The following is a 22636-nucleotide window of genomic DNA, read 5'->3' on the forward strand; positions in this document are numbered from 1 at the left end:
CCCCCCCTAACCCAGAAGACAGGTAGGGAACACATCCTCTCCACTGTATAACATTGCGGGAATGAGGGTACCTGGACATTGAGGGACTGCGGATCAGGTAAGATCCCAGGCGGGATTGTTGCTTTAGATATTGTGAAGCGGGGACATCCAGACACTGGTTAAGGGGTTTAGGAAACTAGTCATTCACACCTGGCTTTATTTCTAGATCCGACATTTACGCACACACACACACACGTAACAAGGACTAATTGTAGTATAATGCAATACAATAAATACATTTATGGCAAAAACGAATGTTGTTCTGACTAGGAATTTATTAAATGTATTTTATTAATATATTTTATTTTAAAGCGGGTTGGGGGCGGGACTAGGGGCGGGGCTGGGCGGGACTAGGGGCGGGGCTGGGCGGGACTAGGTGGCGAGTAGATTTTTTGGTTGGGCGAGTAGATTTTTGGGTGACTTGTCGAACACTGTATATATATATATATATATATATATATATATATATATATATATATATATGACTCTAGCTCACTGTGGAAAGTGAGTAGAGACAGGCAGCTTAACTCACTCCCTGTTGATGCACACAGAGTCCTTCTTTCCTTCTGTAATCTTTATTGTAAAACAACAGTAACAAAAAGGGAGGGGGGACAGGGCAGTAAGAAAATATAAGGGAGATGTAAATTACAATAGCTTTATCAGGTGATATGTGAGTTGTGACTATTCATAATGGCTGCTGGGTCCAAAAGGAAACATGCTTGCCTGGCCAAGCAGGAAATAAAGTCAGGGCTGTGCTAACTAGCAGGGGTGGGAGGGGGCAGCCCAACTTACAAATAAGCAAAGGGGAGTTGCCAATGAAACAGGCTGAGAAGCCAACAGAGAAATTTAAATTTGTAATAAGACTGGGGAATGACAGCATCCTTAGAACAGAGAAAATATACAATTTGGTTCCAGGACATATATCCATATCAGCCTTAGTCAATCCACTTCTGGATGAAGACCTCCCCAATGATCTTCCAAGTACTGCTGTTGCAAGTACTACAACAAATTTTCGGATTTAATTCTCCCATCTTACTTTTGGTCATCGTCATGGTCTTTTAATTTCTCTTGAAATAATTTTGAGCACCATCTTTGTCCAATGCTGGTAATTTCTTCTTGCGATATGTCCATCCCACGTCTATTCAATCTGGATATAACACCTGATGGGGCTCCCCAAGAGCTGCTCCCCTCTCCACAGAATCAGTGTGCTAAAGGTTAACATTTGATTTTGCTTGTACTATGTGGAACGTCAACTCCACCCACTGGAATGTTAATGATCCAGGAAAACAAAGGACTTTGAATCCACAGCTGCATTCAATCTGAACCCCTTCAGTATACATCTGCGTTGCTCCAAAGGCGGATGCCTGATGGGGTTTCCCAAGAGCTGCTCCCCTCTGCACAGAACCAACATACAAAGGGTTAACATTTGCTTGTGCTATGTGGAACGTCAACTCCACCCACTTGAATGTTAATGAGCCAGGAAGACAAAGGACTTTGAATCCACAGCTGCATTCAATCTGAACCCATTCAGTGTACATCTGCGTTGCCCTAAAGACGGACAGCCACTGATATTTGCTGATGTTAAAGCTTTTCTATTTCAATCTGAAACTCACCAGTCCTTTTATTCCCTGTACCCAATTTTCCAACTCTATCTGTCCATGAAATGTCTGTGAATTGACTGTGTAACCCCATTCATTTAATGTAACCATGTATTGTTATAGCTCTGTGCCCAGGACATACTTGAAAACGAGAGGTAACTCACAATGTGTTACTTCCTGGTAAAACATTTCTATAAATAAATACATTTTCATTTCTTCACCATTGAAGATGTCACAAACTTTTGTTTGGTTTCGAACCAATTCATTATTTTTCTTATAGCTTCGAGTAATATCCAGCATACATCTCTCTAAACCTTTTGCATTGTCTGAAGTTTCTGAATTATGTTCACATTTAGCGTCCAAGTTTTACATCCATACATTCTGCATGGGCAGAATACACTGGTCGAAAACTTTTTGCTTGAGCAACAGTGAAAGGTTCCCTTGATAGTTCCAATTGAGCGTCAACCCGTCATCATTCACCTATTGATTTCAGAGAGTTATCCAATTTGTTGCTGGAGGTCCTCAGGACCTGTGGCAAAACAACAATGTCATCTGCAAATATAGATGATTCAAATATTTACTCACAGATACCCAGCAAGCTCAAACTCCCCCACCCACCACAAAGTGAATATATATTTATGTCAACCAGAGAGCTACTGAGCGTGGCAATTGTATATAACAAGAGACAGGGGGTGCCCAATGCTGCATCCAATTGACAAAACATATAAAGTAAAATACTTCAATAATAATAATGGTTATTTAGTTAACCCTTTGGCCAAAGGCGTCATAAGCCTGCATACCAACGTCAAGGTATAACCAAAATAATGCAGGTCCTACACTACACTGTGAAACCTTTCCTTTTACCTCTGTGAGAGGGGAAAAAACCATAATGGGTCTTGTTCCTGCAGCAAGTGAAATGACCTTCCAAGGTATTTTACTTTATATGTTTTGTCAATTGGATGCAGCATTGGGCACCCCCTGTCTCTTGTTATATTCAAATATTTACTGTTTATTTTTATTCCTTTTTCTTCCCAATCTAATATCTTGAACAATTTTTCAAGTGTTGCTGTGATAAGCTTTGGTGACATGGTGTCTTCCTGCCATACTCCGTTGCTGATCCTTACCTTGCTTGTAATCTAATGGTTGATGTGACATTCTCGTAAATTTTCTTTATAATATGAATAGATGCTTCTTTAACACTTCTTAATGCATCTAAGACCACTGAGGTGTAGACATAAATCAAATGCTTTTTCATATTCTACAAATCCTAAATTTAGTGGTAGATCATTTTCATTACTTTGGGAAATAACCTCTTGTACAACTTGGATGTTGTCCATTGTGTTGTATCTACTGCTAAATCCCGCTTGTTCTCTAGGCAGGGATCTGATTATTGAGTATATTGGTAAATATCTTGTAAATAAAAATACCACTTGTGGGTATATTTGTATGTCTCAGACAAGTCTGTAATCCTGTATTTCTCCATTATCACTTAGTAAACAATGCTTCCACGGATTGTGGGTAATGAGCACTCACAATGAGTCACTCTTTGACATAAATACCTTTTAAGCGATTGGAATTAGACTGATTGGTCAGAAGTTCTTGAAGTCTTCTCTATCTTCTTTCTTGTGGATGAGGATAACTATGGTCTTGTTCCATTTGTTCTTGAATCTTCCTGCTCTTCAATCAGCATGGAAAGAGTTTTGCACGGATTTTCTGCACTTCTTCCCCACTTCTTTAAATATTTCAGTGTTAATTCCATCTTCCGCAGGGGCTTTCCCATTCTTCGTGGACTTTATTGCCTTTGCCACTTTTTGTGACTGTGCGCATGGTACATTATTGTTATCTTCTCGTACTTATTGCTGGATTATGACGGGTTATCCGAGTTGTCAAAAATTACACGTAGAAGTCCTCAACTCTCTGTATGATAAGTGCACATAAGTCTTTTATTGTTGAGCCATAGTCTTGTTTGAGTGCAATGATTTTACTTCTTCCCAATTAGAAGTCAGTGCTTTGTCTTCATTAAGCTTTTATCTTCCATTTTCTATACCTCTGCAATATAGCAGGTGTCCACTTTTGAGCTCAATGAAGCTTTCAGCTTTTCTTCTTACTTCACTAGAGCCAACAATATCCTATTTAATATTTTCAAGCTTTTCTTCCAGATATTGCAGTGCTGCTTCACTGGATTTAGTCTGCTAGTTGTAGGTAGCCAGACTGAGGTTAGAATGACAGCTTCTGTTTTTACTTCAGGATTCTCAGCATTCAATGACTTCATGTCTTCCCAAACGCGGTCAAGCCCAGGGAGAATCCTGCCTCCGGAGAAGGAGGGATATTGCTTTTCAGTGTTTTCTACAGTATATTTGAGGGTTGAGGCCTTACTTGCCATGCCGGGCTCATGTGCATGTTGGTAATGACCTTTTCTACCATAGCCGGGTATATTGTTCAAGTTTTCATAGTATGGTTAAACCTACAGGCCCAAGTGCCACTATATTCTATACATCTTCTTGAACACCCGTTGTCACCTTCTCTCCACTTTGAGGCAGTGATATATATATATATATATATATATAAATAAATAAATAAAAAATGAATAGATAATACCGTTCTGTGGCTAACGAAATGCTTTTATTTGTGCGAGCTTTCAAGATACACTGATCTCTTCTTCTGGTAATGTTACATTGAATAAAGCAAGCAAGGGTTTTGCTTAAAAACAGTGCATCTTGGAATGATATCTGTGACTGAAACCTATCCTACAGCACCTATGTGCTGTATACGATTTATGACTTGAGGTGTAAATAGTACTTGCTATGATCAACAAATATGCACAGGTCCATTTTATTCAGTGCCAGAATGGACTTTCACTCATCTCATTGCCTTTGGCACTGGTAGAAGTTATATACATTATGGCCGATAAGAAAACAATTTATGCCATCATATTCACTAAATCTAACGTTTACCAATCAACAAAAGGTATGCTAATTGTATCTCTCGTCACCATGTACAAATTGGAAAATACAACTTTCTGAGATTTGTAACCTTCAAGTTACACAGATTTTGTATGCTGGCTCCTAAGAGTAGATGCAACTCCCCAACCTCTAATGCAGAATTGTGCATGTGTATTCCTAAATACATTCCTTCATAATAAGTGTACTTAAGGTTTACTCCATAGCCACACAGCCTTGTGCATGCATATATGTGTAGCCAGGCTCCCCAGACTCACCCCTATCGCTGTATGCGCAGGGAAGGTTGCAGCGAGTGCAGGGAGGCGCTCCGACGTACCGGAGGCTCCGCAGTTATCCGAGCGATCAGAGCACCGCCATGTTGGGTGCTCGCGCAAGCGCAGCGGGCCATGGAGGTGGCGATGGAGCAGAGGTCGCGCATGCGCGGCCAGAAGTTGCAAAGCCCGCGAAAGAGGAGCGGCTCCTATAGGGTGGAGCGCACGGGACTAAGAGTCCCAGCAGGCACAGCGAGACCAGGTGACGCCAGGGAGCCTATAGGGCGGCCAGGATATCAGGAGGAAGGTTGGAGGTTGCGCAAGGGAGCACGCTTGTCAGAACCGAGTGGGAGGAGGAAGGAGAAGGAGCTCTACGTGTGGGGAGGCCAGTAGCCCCTACACTAGGCCATATACCCCGGCCCAGTTAGGCCCTGAGTCCCCGTAGAGTGGAGTGGAAGTAGGGACCGGCCCTCAGTTAGGTTACAGTTCCCTTTAGTGCCCACTGGAGAACTATAACCACATAGAGAGTGCAATTATCAAGCCAGAGGTCTGGGCTCAGACCTCAACAGCCGCAGCAGCAGCCGACCGGGTGGGATCGCCCCAGAAGGTAGTCCTGGAAAGCATCCGTCGTCTGACACTTTGTGAAGTTCCTTGGCAGGCCCAGGCGCTGGAGCGCTCGGCAGGTAACGTCATCAATTGCACCAACTATACCATATATCTATATCATATATAGCTGCGCAGTCACACACACACACATCTCCATTGAGCGTGGGGGAACACTGAGTGTGGGTACTGGACATGGGGTGGGAGCACCCGGTGAAGAGGGTAGCGTCCTGCGAGATGCAGTAGTTAGTGTCTCCTCTAGGGAGGGACACCTGTTGATTATATGCATACTTATGGTTGCGTTAGTAAAGTCATTGGTTATTTTACATGCTGTGTGTGGAGTGATATATATTTGTCCTGCGAGGAACCACTCCCCCTCTGGTGGGAGCCGTCGCAGGTGGAGGCGCTGCACCAAGTAGGAGGTTACCAATATTACTACGAGTGCCCCAGGCTCTCCGTGGCGGAGGCTCAGGCCCTGCGAGCCAACAGGTTACACAGCATTGGTAGCGTACTGTATTTACTAGGAAACAGGGCTACATATGTATATGCATAAAGCAAATTATAAATAAAGATTTTGGTGTACAAATACATTCGAGCATGTCTTTATTAAGAAGAAACGTTGAATGAAACAGAAGAGTTGTATGATGTGTTCATCATCAAAATAACTAGAAAGATAACGTTTTGGAATGTAAATTGTGACGATAAATACACCAAACTGCATGTGGAATTGTGTAAATTGTACATGGGACACACATTCTAGAAATTAGATTGTATATTGTGAGAACACTGGCCTTACATGGGTAGCTGGTTTCATTTATGTATTCCAGTAAGAGTTTTTACTTATAAAAATAAATAATTATGCCTAATAGGGATAACAATGAATCAAGGATGCATGATGTCAGCTTCACTCCGATGGAATCTAGCAACGTTTCTGTAATTAATTAGACTCCGAGAATGATTTCATGGGTTTATTTCTATTAGGCTAACTGGCAATGTTTCTATTCCATTTCCAGAGTTAGAGCTGGGTTACTTAGCCCAAGGCTCAAGAGCAACATAGGACTCACTTTGGGACCCACTCATGCAGCTCTTTTGTACTTCAATTGTCTATTTACGCCTTTCAATATCAGATTGGATACTACCGCACTTAGATGCTTATTAAATAAGTCCTAACGGGGTCGATCACAAAAACTCTGATACCAGTCTATACCTAGTGACTTCTGATACTAAAAAAGCAGTCCATGCATCTTTTATTTTGTTGGCATTTTCTAAAATTGACACTGCCTGAACCATGGTATCCCTCAGAGACGGTCTCCAGTCCCCTGACTTCTAGGAAGCCCCAGGTTCCCGAGATATAACCGATTTCTCCACCAGTCAAGAATATTTGATCGGTGGACACAATATTGACGCCAGGGTTAGTCGGCGACCAACAGAAATCTGTAACATCACAATGTTACACACTGCAACAAAAAAACTCAAATATCTCGGGTAAAATGGATTCTCCAGAGATAGGGGACTACCCAGTTCAGGTAGAATAAAAAATATATATATACAAAAAAAGGGAACTGCTGCTCCAATTTAGGAAGAAGAAAAATGATGCGGCTGCCTAAATCTTGATGAAGATGAGGGTTGAGTGCTACTAGTTTAGAAGGAGACAAACTTTTTCATGGTGCTAAAAGACAAATGCATGACCAGGTCCCTGAGGAACCAACCAGGAGAGGCGCCTTACTGGATTTGGCAATATCAAACACTGTAGAAGAAATAACAAATATTTAAGTCTGGGAACATTTGGGAAATAGTGATCATCATAACATGCTCTCATTTCAAATAAATGATTAAAAACTATACTATACGGGTTCAACAGAGACCTTTAAATGTTAGAAAGGCAGATTTTAATAAATTGAAGAATAATCTACAAATAATAAATTGGGATTATGGTCATGATAAGAACAGAAAATATTCTGTGTTTTAAAAATCTGTGAGTGGCATGTTGTATCTGAAAAATGCAAGGCATTGTTTTTATATCAGTGAAGCCATGTGCCCTGGCCTGGCTTTCTGTGGTTGTCTAGGCGTGAGGTTATCTAGGGCAAACGCCTGAAATATGGAGACGCAATTTGTTTCTGACAGTGAAAATAAAAAATAAACCTTTTACCGTAATGTAACTTTAAAGGGATACCTTAGGGGTCTGGAAATACCAGAGGGTGTGGCCAGGAAGATACTCCATGATTGGGTAGATGTACTAACTATAAAGATATCGGGCATTTAACAGTGATTCACGAGAATTGCAGATGTATCTTTGAACATGGGCGTTCTGACAAATTAAATAATGCTAAACAATTCATGATTATGAGGATGAAAAGGACAGGTATCCATTTGTCTCTCAAATCGCACATTAAACAAATCAATTTTGATATCTACACGTGTATTTTAAATAGGCCAATGCAACAGTGAAAGTGGCATCCTTCCAGATGTAATAGAAAGGAAGCCATGGAGTATTATATATATCCAGACATCTTTTGATTTAAAAATAATCTATTTTTTCTCTTCCGGCTATTTTCCAACTCCGGTTCTCACGTACTCCCAACAGGTCAGGTTTTAAAGATATCTCTGCTTCAGCACAGGTAGCTCAATCAGTGGCTCCGTCATTTTGATTGAATCACCTGTGCTGAAGCAGGGACATCCTTAATACCTGACCTGATGGGGTTAAGGTTGAACCTGATGTACATATGTCTTTTTTCAACCTCACCTACTATGTAACTATGTAACAATGTAACCAATGTAAGAAAAACAATACATTAACTGCACTTCACCTGCGACTTCATTTCATACAAGGCGGCATCTTCTGGTGTTAATTGAATTGCTTCATCCCATTTTGTTAGTGCTTCCTGGTGACTGCAAATATTAAAGACAATAACATTAAAATGATGTAAGATATTGTAATAGAAAACATATTTTAGGCCAACTAAATGCTAAGTAACAGCTGCTATGTACCATGTCTAGTACAGCTTGTATCATACGATCCCTAATAATTATTGTCACGAACGCCACGCCTGTATGCATGTGACTTGTGTATGTTAAAGGGGCTAAAACATCAAGCTATCCAGCAGACTCACTTATCCCCGAAGGATACTAAAAATAAGCAATATTTCCCCGAAAACCGTCATATACGCTGCCTCCATGAAGAATAATTTAAGGTCTGACCTTTCAGAGTTTCTGGTCTGGTACAGTTCTTGTTACAGAAATTAATGTTACAAAGACATACAATAAATAAATGCAGTTTCATAAAATGATAAAACCGAGGATCTACAGCATACGTTAAAAAAGACAAATATTAATTCCCGTCAAAGAGGTCTTGACGTTGAAGATATGAGAATTCCTGTGTTATTGGTATAACACCCCTCTGTTGAATTCTTGTTTTGATATCCAAATGCATTGTTTTTATGCTCAAAACGTTGTCCCTGTGACAAGGATAGGCCAACCAATTGTGGGTGTCTTATCTCCCACTCATTAATCTTTCGTGATATTTATGGCTCAAATTAATCTGAGAGTATAAAATACCCTATAACTCTCTCCCTGTAACCCCTCAAATAATGCTACTCTCACCGTTGCACTTGTATGGTTTTAATGCACGCCTGGACATCTGTTTTCACAGGGCTAATTTTTATCTTTGAGGAGGAAACAGATCTCTGACACATGCACCACAGACAACCTGTCATATTTTATATTGTTGTACCTGCCTAATTTTGCCCGCCACAAATCTGTATTTCTTATTCTTGTAAATGACATCAGATTTTAATTATTAAACATGATTAAACCTGTAAGAAAATTGAATGCCCTTTCTGTCACCTTTTGTCTGCTGATCAGACCAGTTTCAGGAATGTACACGATGCCCTTGCAGATAACCTAGAGATCGTGTCAAATCTCTGGTACATCTGTATACTTTCACCAGCCACTAGTATAAACACAAATAAGTATTTTTAAAATGAAAATACGTTTATTTCAAATACCATAGCGCTCTTCTTGGGACTCAAAACAATCACAATTTACTCACCGAGCCCTTAAATTAATTTCCACATTTACCAAGCCTAAAAACAGAACAATATTTACTGGGAGCCCAGGGCTGGCAACACAAAACAAAATGGTGTTTGACTTACGTTCACATTTTCTCTCATTCTAAAAAGTTATCATAAACAGTAACAACATGGAGAAATCCCCAGGGTTTCATTGCTTAAGTGTAACGGCTGGACCCCCCTTGTCTGACCCACCCAATCTCACATTAGCCCGTGTGGTCTAACCGGTCCCCATTACAAGGTTGTGTGTGGTGGTGCACCTGCAAGTAACAGGACTCCTGAGTCTCCCGCTTGGTGTTATAGAGGATGGCAGCAGGACAGGTATCTGAGTCTCTGCTGTAGCTTGTTCTTCATCCACGCACAGTTCATATGCGTGTTCTTCCTCTGACCGCAATACTGGACCTTCTGCTCTGTGCAGATCCTCCATTCTTGTGGTTCTCTCTCCCCGCCATCCTGGACCTTCTACTCTGTGCAGATCCTCCATTCTGACGGTTCTCTCTCCCTGCCATCCTGGACCTTCTGCTCTGTGCAGATCCTCCATTCCGACAGGTCTCTCTCGTTCGTTGAACACTGCGTTCCTGTACATGGAGCTACCACATCCGTACAATAAACATGCCTTGTGCACCACCTTGTGTACCTAATGTAGATCTGACTCGTGTTTGTACTACCTCAGGCTAGGCTCACTCTTTCTGTGTCTACTGTAACGCTTTCCTCCAGTCTGTGCTCCTTGGTAAGTGGTCTGGAATGGAGACTAGAGTACTCTGGCTCTTCCATGCAGTACTTTGGGCGTCGACCTACTTTTGGCTAGCCTAGTGCGGACCCTTCCAGAATTCCTGCCCTAAGTTACCAGTTTACCCCTTCAGGCGTCCCCCGCTAGCGCTACCTCAAGGCGACTAGAACAGCAATAGCCCCCTGCTCCAGACTCACTAACCCCTAACGGATCCCAAGGCGTCTGTGCGGCATGCAGCTCCAGCATCTCCCCGACTACCCCTGGTTCCGTCCCACGCAGAACAAAGTGGCAGCAGACACTCTCCCTGTTTCCTAATGTGTGCCTAGCAAAAGCCTGTCCTGTTAACAGGTATCTCAGCAGCGCCTCCAATTGTAACGGCTGGACCCCCCTTGTCTGACCCACCCAATCTCACATTAGCCCGTGTGGTCTAACCGGTCCCCATTACAAGGTCGTGTGTGGTGGTGCACCTGCAAGTAACAGGACTCCTGAGTCTCCCGCTTGGTGTTATAGAGGATGGCAGCAGGACAGGTATCTGAGGTAGTGGTTACGAGTCCAACTTACTTCACGTGCAGCGCCTCCACCTCATCAGGATCTATGCTTCCGCAGGGAGATGGTCCTGGTGAGGAACTCCTTCTCGGTGGTGACTGCCACTCTTGAGTAATCTCACACTCACACAGTGGGGTTTCTTTGAACATGGCATCTTTATTGTAGATTGGGATGTAGCAGACTGCCCCATGCAGCTGCCGGCTCTAGCCGCACATCTCGCCGTGCTGTCCCTTTGCCAGGTACGCCCTCCCGTATTGAAGTGGGATTCCCTTTCTCCTAGGGAGATCACCACTGCGCCAGGTCCCTGGACACAGTGTGGCTTAGACAGACTTGATTGGTCACTCTGCTACCGCTAGTTACAGCACTAGGGTCACAAAAGTATTCCTCCAATCCCTTATGCCGGAGCATACATTTTACCAGCTGCTTCACACAACTGCTGGCTAACTCTAACTAACTGACAGTGTTGTGCCCTTTATACCTCAGGGGGCAGGCGCATCTCTGATGTCACTATCCAGGGACTCAGAGCATACAGCCACTCCCTTCCTTACACAGGGCACCACACCAGGGTGTGAGGGAAAACCTCCATAACTACTGTTGGCAGGCCTATACTTACTAGGACTTACTGCCAACAGGGAAGATGTATGCAGTCATTATTATGCATGGCTACATACTCCCCCTGGTAAATACCCACCGTCCCGGCTGGGACCTAAATTTGGTGTACCTTGCGCCAGGAAACACTGCAAAAGAACACACAAATAACATGGCAAACATCATCACATTGACATAATAATGCAAGCCCATCTCACTCACTGACCAGCAGGGAGCGCTAAAGAAAACAGCAGACCACTCTATTTTGTTACTCAATAATAATGTCGAGGATCTGGCTTCTTCACCTCCCGCCCCGCGGCATCATGCACAGTCACGCTGTATTCCCGTGGTACCCCTTGCTCATTGCAATACACCACTTTGTGCATGTACACACTGCGTCCTATCTTCCAGACCCGCATAAGTTGAGACACCCTCTGCTCGGCCTGCATTCCTTTAATGGCTCCCCCTTTATCTACGATATAGTGCTGGATATCGTTTTTAAGCCATCTCTCCCTATTCGCCTCTATCTCTCTCATTAGAGATTCCGGGACATACGGGTAATCAAGCCCATGCGACCTTCTGTATTTTGCCGCAACAGCCCGTTCAGCTCGGCAAGCCCTGGTCAACTTACTTTCGCCAGCCGCCCCGGGCAGCACCCATGACAGGGGCTCATCGGTCTCTACCGGGTCATCCAACCCTGCGGACCCCTTTGGGATAATAAGGCCTGCCTGGATGCGATCCCACCTTACCCTTAGGGCCCTAAGGTATGCCTCGTCATCAAAGTCACCGGCAGCCCACCAGTGATAAACCACCCCTTCCCTTTCTAGGATAAATCGGGTGCGGTCGAACCAAGCAACATACCCCTCGTACAACGGGGCCCACCACCTAGTCTCCTTCCGTTCTTCGGAGCTAGGTTCTATAGATTCCTCTATTGACTCCTCATCAGGCCCACCCGAAGATACCCCGGACGTACCCTCAGATCGCCCCACTTGGCTCTTACTCTGTGACCAGTGTCCGCCCTCAATACCCAGCGCGCTATAGCTCTCGCTGGCCATCGACCAATGTCGAGTAATCCTCCCTCCACCCTCTGATCCACTATCGGACGTTCCCCAGTCCAGGCTTCCAGTCCGTTCTTGGATAGGACCCCGGGAATCCCTTGACACCCCCAAACTAGAAGTGGACTCACCTGACGAAGTGACAGGGACAGGAGCTTTAACTAGGGCCTTGGGACTAACTTTGGGAGTGGCCGGGGTAGGGGGACGGGACTGGACAGTAGGCATTGACAGGGTTACGACCTGCTCTCCAGCAATACCTGCCTTAACTTCGCCACAAAGTCCTTTCTTGACTCCAGCAGTTGGGCTTCTTGTTCTGCAACTAGAACGCCCGCTCCCCCTGGTAGTAGGGGATCGGCTTCCGCTGCTCGACCGCAGAGGCGCTAGCACCTCCCACTCGATGCCGCTCTGCTCATCTGGAATCTCCTCCGTGCTCGCACGTGCTTCGACGCCATCTTGGGTTGGATCCCCAATCGGGATCTCTTCCTCCACGAGGACATCTGGCAACGCCCGTCTGCTGCGCGATCCAGTCTGGCTCTGGACTCGCTCTTCCTTCTCCTCCACCCCTTGGGTCTGCGACAGGCACGGTGTCATCTTAGTACCTCGCAGGGTCGGGTGGATCGACCTCCTTCCGATCCACTAGTCACCACGGCAGTGGGACTCCGGCGATCGGGTGGTCACGGCACTGGAGACACTCGACTCCGTGTCTCCACACCACGGGGAATGGCATCTCTCCAGGGCGTACCAATAGTATGGCAGTCCCTCTTTATGACCATCTTACTCGACAGCCTAGCACATTCCTCGTCCGAGGATTCCACTTGGCAATTCGGCCGAGGCATCCCAGTAGGAGACCGGCGATGGGCTCCTCGGTGATCACCTCTCCGATGGCTGGGTTTCTCCGTCGGGAGCACCGAACCTGACTCCGACTCCGCGGGACCTGCACTCTCATTCCATAGTGCTCCCGGCTGCTCGTCGATCGGCATCGGGACATTTCCTGCTACTCCCACCGCTTGTACCGGTACAAAAGTGGTCATGGGCCACATGTACTGCAGTCCACAGTGGGGGCATCGGGCCTCACTGCCCACGGCTCCGCCCGGCAGTCTGCACTGCAGGCAGAGACATGCCACAGTCTCCACACCCTCTACCCGGATGATCAGGAAGCCTCCTGGAGCCGAGTAGGGATGAGTAGAGATCAACGGACTCTGGTCCACTTTATCAGCAACTGCAGCCATATTCACCAGCGGAGGCACTCGTCTCAGAGGTCTGTACTGGTCAATGGCTCTTCGCAACTGAAGGGCATGGGCTGATTTAGCAACCCCTCCTCCTACTTTCTCTGTCGACATCCGGTGGAACTGCAAACCACTCCCCCTGGTTGAAACTAGGGGGATGTCTCGTAGACTTGTAGGCTGACCCAGCACTGGGGCAGAGTGAGTCATAGTCCATGAGGGCGCGGCTCCAGCTTTCGCGCCAAACTCCCGATCGGGGTGGAGTTTTCTCGTTGGCGCCAATCCTGACCAACAATTAGCAAACTGCAAAGTTGCAAGACTTTCTGCAGCATGCCCACGCGGTGTCCCGGGAACGCGGGAACTGCCATCTTGGTAAGTATTGTCCTTTTTCCCATTGAAGGTAGCGTCTGGCTGTTTGTTAATTGGGGTATAACAAAGTCCATTTCGTTCCTCCCATCGGATAACACTGTCATGCTCATTATTCTCAGGGGTATCATCCCGAGAACAAAAACATGATAAACACGGCGCAGCCACGGCTTTCACGCCATTCCACAACAAACACACAAGAGTCTCTCCTGTAGCTTGTTCTTCGTCCACGCACAGTTCATATGCGTGTTCTTTCTCTGACCGCAATCCTGGACCTTCTGCTCTGTGCAGATCCTCCATTCTTGTGGTTCTCTCTCCCCGCCATCCTGGACCTTCTACTCTGTGCAGATCCTCCATTCTGACGGTTCTCTCTCCCTGCCATCCTGGACCTTGTGCTCTGTGCAGATCCTCCATTCCGACAGGTCTCTCTCGTTCGTTGAACACTGCGTTCCTGTACATGGAGCTCCGCTCTGCGGGGCAGCTACCACATCCGTACAATAAACATGCCTTGTGCACCACCTTGTGTACCTAATGTAGATCTGACTCGTGTTTGCACTATCTCAGGCTAGGCTCACTCTTTCTGTGTCTACTGTAACGCTTTCCTCCAGTCTGTGCTCCTTGGTAAGTGGTCTGGAATGGAGACTAGAGTACTCTGGCTCTTCCATGCAGTACTTTGGGCGTCGACCTACTTTTGGCTAGCCTAGTGCGGACCCTTCCAGAATTCCTGCCCTAAGTTACCAGTTTACCCCTTCAGGCGTCCCCCGCTAGCGCTACCTCAAGGCGACTAGAACAGCAATAGCCCCCTGCTCCAGACTCACTAACCCCTAACGGATCCCAAGGCGTCTGTGCGGCATGCAGCTCCAGCATCTCCCCGACTGCCCCTGGTTCCGTCCCACGCAGCACAAAGTGGCAGCAGACACTCTCCCTGTTTCCTAATGTGTGCCTAGCAAAAGCCTGTCCTGTTAACAGGTATCTCAGCAGCGCCTCCAATTGTAACGGCTGGACCCCCCTTGTCTGACCCACCCAATCTCACATTAGCCCGTGTGGTCTAACCGGTCCCCATTACAAGGTCGTGTGTGGTGGTGCACCTGCAAGTAACAGGACTCCTGAGTCTCCCGCTTGGTGTTATAGAGGATGGCAGCAGGACAGGTATCTGAGGTAGTGGTTACGAGTCCAACTTACTTCACGTGCAGTGCCTCCACCTCATCAGGATCTATGCTTCCGCAGGGAGATGGTCCTGGTGAGGAACTCCTTCTCGGTGGTGACTGCCACTCTTGAGTAATCTCACACTCACACAGTGGGGGTTTCTTTGAACATGGCATCTTTATTGTAGATTGGGATTTAGCAGACTGCCCCATGCAGCTGCCGGCTCTAGCCGCACATCTCGCCGTGCTGTCCCTTTGCCAGGTACGCCCTCCCGTATTGAAGTGGGATTCCCTTTCTCCTAGGGAGATCACCACTGCGCCAGGTCCCTGGACACAGTGTGGCTTAGACAGACTTGATTGGTCACTCTGCTACCGCTAGTTACAGCACTAGGGTCACAAAAGTATTCCTCCAATCCCTTATGCCGGAGCATACATTTTACCAGCTGCTTCACACAACTGCTGGCTAACTCTAACTAACTGACAGTGTTGTGCCCTTTATACCTCAGGGGGCAGGCGCATCTCTGATGTCACTATCCAGGGACTCAGAGCATACAGCCACTCCCTTCCTTACACAGGGCACCACACCAGGGTGTGAGGGAAAACCTCCATAACTACTGTTGGCAGGCCTATACTTACTAGGACTTACTGCCAACAGGGAAGATGTATGCAGTCATTATTATGCATGGCTACATAAGTCATATTGTGCTATATGCTTTCTACAATTGGAAAGACCAGACTATATTAATTATAATTGTACATAAATAAACATCTGTATGCAGGAGGAGTGGTAAATGTATACACTACATTTCTACATACAGATGCAGCGAGACTTACTGTCCCCAGCCGGGAATAGTGGCTGTCGTGGTCCAAGCTTCTGTGCCGTGACAAAGCGTGACGGTGGCACTCAAGATAGAATGGCTTACTATATCTGTATAGTAAGTACTGATGACAATTTTGTACATAGTAAGTAAATGGTGATGGAAGAACTGCCTTAGCTTTTAATATCTCACCACAATTCCCAAATTTAAACCCAAATTGTCAACCACAGTATGTTTGGAGACCTAGTAAATGTTACTTGCTCAGAGTTCCATTCTGTTTGTCTCAGTTCTGTTTGATTTAATGCCCTCTGTTATTCAAATGGCCATTAACATGATATATCTATTTAAAGATATTCCCCGGGGGGGGGGGGGAAATGGACATTCCATATCAGTGTTATAATCTTTTTCCCAAGTCAATGATTAAGAGACTTAATACAAATAGAACAAAGTAAAGAATGGATTGGTAAATATAGTCTTTAGTGAGCAACTTACTGTACTTATATCTGTTAAAAGTAATGTAAGAACAACATTTTCAGTCTCCGGTGACAAAGAGCCCCGATATAAATTGCATTTGTCTTACAAAGTTTGGTAACAAATCCAGTGAAGTCCTGAACACAATAACTCCCGAAGAGGTTTCTGTGGCTGTGGTTTCAAATTCACAGTGCCCTGATGGATACATTTGCTTATATTACTGTATAAAACATGTAGAATCCACTTTGAGGACAGCTAATTCAGTAAAGACTATGCAGAAGGAATTGCCACTTTGTAAGGTATTAAAACACGGACTTGCTTTAAATACTTGATTCACTACGCTCGTATAAGGGGTATCGGAGCTCAATACGCCATTGGCTAGAATGGTCATTAAGCCTGAGGAAAGGGCAAGGAAGCCCTGAAACACGGGTGTTACTTTGCAGATCTGTGTGGTCACTATGCACCTTTTCATTTTTAAACTTGCTATAAGACTTGTTGTGAAGTTATTTGCCTTGATTATATTGATTTTTGTAAATGTACTTTTTTTTGTAATAAACTCATCACTATTGAGGTAGCAAGTTTGGATTGATATATTTTTGAGTGCTGGTCTGATCTACGTTTTTTCTTTGAATGGTCGTTAATCCTGAACCGATCTCCGATACTCCACATCATCAGAGCTCAGCGATTTCCCCAGTGATCTATAAATTGGATCCATAAATGCTCATTTGTGAATCTGTTTCATATCAACAAAGCACATCATTTTTGTTATGATTGTTACATACTTTGTCTCAGTATAAATTAAACTACTGTGCAGTCATATTGCCTGGAAAACATTGAAGTTCTGTAGTATCCAAATTGGAACAGTATACAACTTTTTCCTAAAAAAAAAAATGTATTACTGTATGTACAACAAATGCATACTGTATAATGGCAGGGGTGGCGAACTCCAGTCCTCAAGTGCCACCAACACGTCAGGTTTTCAGGATATCCCTGCTACAGCACGGGTGGCTCAATTAGTGGGTCAGTCATAATGACCGACTACTGATTGAGTCACCTGTGCTGAAGCAAGGACTGAGTGAGCCACTTGTGCTGAAGCAGGGAATGGTTGTGCCCCCTGTGCTGAAGCAACAACTGATTGAGCCATCTGTGCTGAGGTAGGGATATCCTGAAAACCTGAACTGTTGGTGGCACTTGACGACTGGAGTTCGCCACCCCTGCCCTGTTGTGTGTTGTACGCATGCATTTTCTACCTCGCTGAAGCCAGAGATTTTAGAACATTTTACTTTTGTGTGAAAAGACAGATCTTGCTGTTTCCCTTTCACACAGAACATTGATTGGTTTATTTGCAAAGTCACACGAGCTGCAGTGTGCTCTGTAAACCTAATCACTTCATTGATCTTCCCATGTGAACCACAGCTAGGGAATAATCCCTTCTTTCTTCTGACAGGTGGGTAGGCATTACATAGCCACAATCACTGGGTGTATTAATAGACTTCTAAGTATTGATCAAATTGCTAGGTATCCAAACGTTTTGCCAAACCTTAAAGGGCTAAACATTTTGCAGAAATCACACATTTCCACTATGAATTTGTGGTTTCGCCACGCCTTTTTAAGGCTAGACACTGCAATGGGGTATTTTCAGTGAGATTGGTGGGGATGGGGGCACATGGAGGGAGAGAAAGGGTGGGTGGGGGGGGGGAGGGAGGAGGGAGAGAAAGGGTGGGTGAGAGGAGGGAGAGAAAGGGTGGGGTAAGGGAGGATGAAGAGACAGAAGAGTGACAGGGAATGAGTGGGGGTTAAAAAAGGCAGAGAGAGGGACAGAAAGGAAGATGGAGAGAGACATATGTCTCAACATGTTGTATAGAGAAGTGATTCGAGGAGTTGTGGAAGTCAATGGGTTTGCTGTCATCATTAGTCATTGTCTTTCACACTCTCTCTCTCCACTTTATTTATTATTACAGAAATACAAATGTATATATTAAATGGAAACCATTCTTTGTATATAATCGAAAAATACTTTCCAAGTAAGAACATACTTTTCCATATTTTAACATCCAGATGAGATGTTTCCTGCAAACGCTAGGTTTACCAATCCAGAGATAAACTCAGCAAGTGTAGGAGTTATTTTAGCTTTTGTTTGGTCTAGTTTCAGGTTTTTAGATTGCACACTTAGAAAAGCTTGCAAACCTACGGGTACCTCAAAGACGTTTAGATCATACTTGATTATCTATTTCAAATAGGGAAATTAAATTAGATCAACAAATATTTTTCTTGTTGACTGCTTATTAGTTTTGCGATAGGCTACAGAAGAAATAATCAGTGAAAGACCAGTCTATCCTTTTTAAACTGAAAGGTATTTCAGTCTTGTACATGTAGAAGCTTTTATATATTCGTATCGCAGTGAAGCTGCCTTTAAAGAAATGCCCATATTACCAGCCTTCACATAGCTGAACCTCTTACACACAGTATTGTATACTGAACATGGATTAAGTAGTACAGTACCAACATGATCACTACTGTGAATAAATAAAGCTTAAAGCTGCAGTTCAGTCTATATCCTGCATGTGTGTTTTTTTTAATAAATCAGTTCTGTAGTAAGAAATAATACTTTTAGCATTTTCTGTTTTTAAAAAAACAACTTTGAAAGACCAATTTTCTTGTATTCTATTTTAACAAGCATTTGCTAAGGCACTGCCCCTTCATGGCCTGTCACAAACCCAGGCACACCCCTTTGTCAGCACTGCCCTCCCTCTCTCTAAACGTGCACTAGCATCTGGTCACATGATCTTCCTCATACAGTAGTACATTCAAGGAAGCTGGAGAAAAGGGATCAGCCATGCATAGCAGCTCGGATAGGCGATTTCAAACTTATATTACAGTGTTTATTCCATTCATTGCACGTGTATATAATGTAAAATTGTAATAATTCCATTTATAGCAAACGTGTATATGTGAATATTATTTAGATGTATATGTATGTTACTGAAATGTGGAGTGAGTGTGTAGGTAAATACACACAATACACTTCCACTGCATATATATATATATATATATATATATATATATATATATATATATATATTATATATATTATATATGTATGTATATGTGAAGTTATGTGAGTAAAAAAGTGACAAAAACCCTCCATAGCAAGGCAAATAGCAAATGGAAATATTACTGTATGCTCATTTGTATGTATATATATATTTATATACACACACACTTCAAATACGGATAGTGATTCACGTAAATGATATATATATATTCACTTTCTGGGAGTATAAGAGTGACTGTCCTGTTGTTCCTTTTTTTGTATCCATCATTGAATGGTATGCACCCTCTCTTTACGTTTATTTTATACTAGCTGAGAGACCCGGCGTTGCCCGGGATGTAATGTTCCCTCTCCTCTCTCTCTCCTCACCCCTCCCCCTCTCTCTGTTTGTCCCCCATTCACATCAATCCAGTTCCCCCCCTCCCTCCTTTACAGCTTCATGCAGTGTGTGTGCGTCAGTCATTGTGTGTGCGTCAGTCAGTCAGTGTGTGTGCGCGCGCGTCAGTGAGTCTGACGCAGAAACACAAACACACACACAGACAGTGTGTGCGTGTGTGCCTCAGTCAGTCAGTGTGTGCGTGCGGCAGTCAGTCAGTCATTCAGTCAGTGTGTGGGTGTGGGGGTGTGCGCGCGCGTGCGTCAGTAAGTGTGTGTGTGTCAGTCAGTGTGTGTGTGTGTGTCAGTCAGTGTGTGTCAGTCAGTGTGTGTGTGTGTGTGTCAGTGTGTCTGTGTGTGTGTGTGTGTGTGTGTGTGTGTGTGTGTGTGTGTGTGTGTGTGTGTGTGTGTCAGTGTGTGTGTGTGTGTACCATTCATTGTGTGTGTGCGCGCGCGCGTCAGTCTGTGTGTGTGTGCGCGTGGGTGTGGGGGTGTGCGCGCGTGCGTCAGTCAGTGTGTGTGTGTGTGTGTGTCAGTCAGTGTGTGTGTGTGTCAGTGTGTGTGTCAGTGTGTGTGTGTGTGTGTTTGTTTGTGTCAGTGTGTGTGTGTGTGTGTGTCAGTGTGTGTGTGTGTGTGTGTGTGTGCAGCAGTCAGTGTGTGTGTGTGTGTGTGTGTGTGCGCGCGCGTCAGTCTGTGTATGTGTGCGTGTGGCTGTGAGGGGTTGTGTGCATGCGGCTGTGAGGGGTTGTGTGCGTGCGTCAGTATGTATGTGTGTGTGTCAGTCAGTGCGTCAATCAGTCAGTGTGTGCGTGCGTCAGTCAGTCAGTGTGTGCGTGCGTCAGTGTGTGTGCGTGCGTCAGTCAGGGTGTGTGCGTGCGTCAGTCAGGGTGTGTGCGTGCGTCAGTCAGGGTGTGTGCGTGCGGCTGTCAGTGTGTGTACGTGTGGCTGTCAGGGTTTGTGTGCGTGCGCCAGTCAGGGTTTGTGTGCGTGCGCCAGTCAGGGTTTGTGTGCGTGCGCCAGTCAGGGCGTGTGTGCGTGCGTCAGTCAGGGTGTGTGCGTGCGTCAGTCAGGGTCTGTGCGTGCGTCACTCAGGGTGTGTGCGTGCGTCAGTCAGGGTGTGTGCGTGCGTCAGTCAGGGTGTGTGCGTGCGTCAGTCAGGGTGTGTGAGTGCGTCAGTCAGGGTGTGTGCGTGCGTCAGTCAAAGGGCAGGCGTGGGGGGGGGGTGAAGGGCAGGGGTAGGGGGGGTGAAGGGCAGGGGTAGGGGTGGGTGAAGGGTAGGGGTGGGTGAAGGTCAGGGTTAGGGGGGGTGAAGAGCAGGGGTTGTAGGGGGGGTGAAGGGCAGGGGTAGAGGGGGGTGAAGGGCAGGGGTAGGGGGGGTGAAGGGCAGGGGTAGGGTGGGGTGAAAGTGAGGCACAAATTGTTGGCAGGAGTAAAATGTCCCTACACACACACACACACACAACGGGAGTGAGAGGTGGTGGAGAGTGGGACTGGCGCAGATCCGAGGCTGCTTGGCCCCCCAGCGGCTGGGGAGTTGGCGGCCGGGGGGGTAAGGGAGTGGGCGGGGGGGGGTAAGGGAGCAGGCGGGGGGGTAAGGGAGCGGGCGGGGGGGGGGAAGGGAGCGGCGAGGGGGTAAGGGAGCTTTGGCGGCTGGGGTAGGAGGGCCGCGCTTACCCCCTTTGTGAGTGTTTGTATGATATAGATATATATGCACACGCACGCATATACATGCGCACGCGCACACATACACGTGCACACGCACACATACATGCACACACGTATACATGCGCACACGCACACACATACATGCGCTCACGCACACATACATGCGCACACGCACACAAACATGCGCACACGCACACATAAACATGCACACACGTACACATAAACATGCACACACGTATACATGCGCACATAAACATGCGCAAACGCACATATATACACACACAAACATGCACACACGTATACATGCGTACACGCACATATACATGCGCACACGCACACATATGCACACGCACACATAAACATGCGCACACGCAAACATATACACTGTGTGCGCATGTTTATGTGCGTATATATTTATGGTATTGCTTGACCTGAGGAAGAGGAAAACTCTTGAAAGCTTGTCCCATGACACAAATTGTTGGTCCAAATAAAAAAAAGGTATCAATAAATACTGAAGAACATATATATATATTTATATATATATTTTTTTTTATATATACTGTATGTATATATGTATGTATGGATATATAGCGAAGGTCAGCAGCCGGCAGCGGAGGGAGAGAAGGACGGCATCCTGCAGCGAAGCTCGACAGCGGCAGAGGACAGTAGCCGGCGGCGGAGGGAGAGAAGGACGGCATCCTGCAGCGAAGCTCGGCAGCGGCAGAGGACAGCAGTGGTGGCGGAGGGAGAAGAGGACCATGTGAATGGGACAGGAGCGGGACAGGAGGGCGGTAGGGAGGAGTTACGCTGTAGCAGCGGCAGACACTGGAAGTCAGAGAATACTTCTGTCAGACCGCTTGTGTGTGTGTGTGTGTGTGTGTACACACACACACACACACACAAGCGGTCTGACAGAAGTATTCTGACTTCCAGTGTACACACACACACACCTCTATCTAGACAAATCACCCAAAAATCTACTCGCCCCAGTCCCACCTTTTAAAAAAAGAAATGGAATAAAATTCCTAGTAAGAACTAATAACATTTGTTTTTGACATAACCGTTTATTTATTGTATTACATTT

The 22636-nt window shown here is 45.5% G+C and overlaps 1 protein-coding gene across 4 annotated transcripts in view; it reads right to left on the reverse strand.

The window, feature by feature from the left end:
- TTC33 (tetratricopeptide repeat domain 33) overlaps window positions 1-22636 on the reverse strand; it is a 253317-nt gene that overhangs the window by 80202 nt on the left and 150479 nt on the right. For all 4 annotated transcript variants that reach the window (XM_075588621.1, XM_075588616.1, XM_075588624.1 and 1 more), the window contains one exon: window positions 8259-8340. In XM_075588621.1, coding sequence (XP_075444736.1) covers window positions 8259-8340 — 82 coding nt within the window. The remainder of the gene's footprint in view (window positions 1-8258; window positions 8341-22636) is intronic.

Source organism: Ascaphus truei, chromosome 1, assembly GCF_040206685.1.
Source record: "Ascaphus truei isolate aAscTru1 chromosome 1, aAscTru1.hap1, whole genome shotgun sequence".
NCBI lineage: Eukaryota > Metazoa > Chordata > Amphibia > Anura > Ascaphidae > Ascaphus > Ascaphus truei.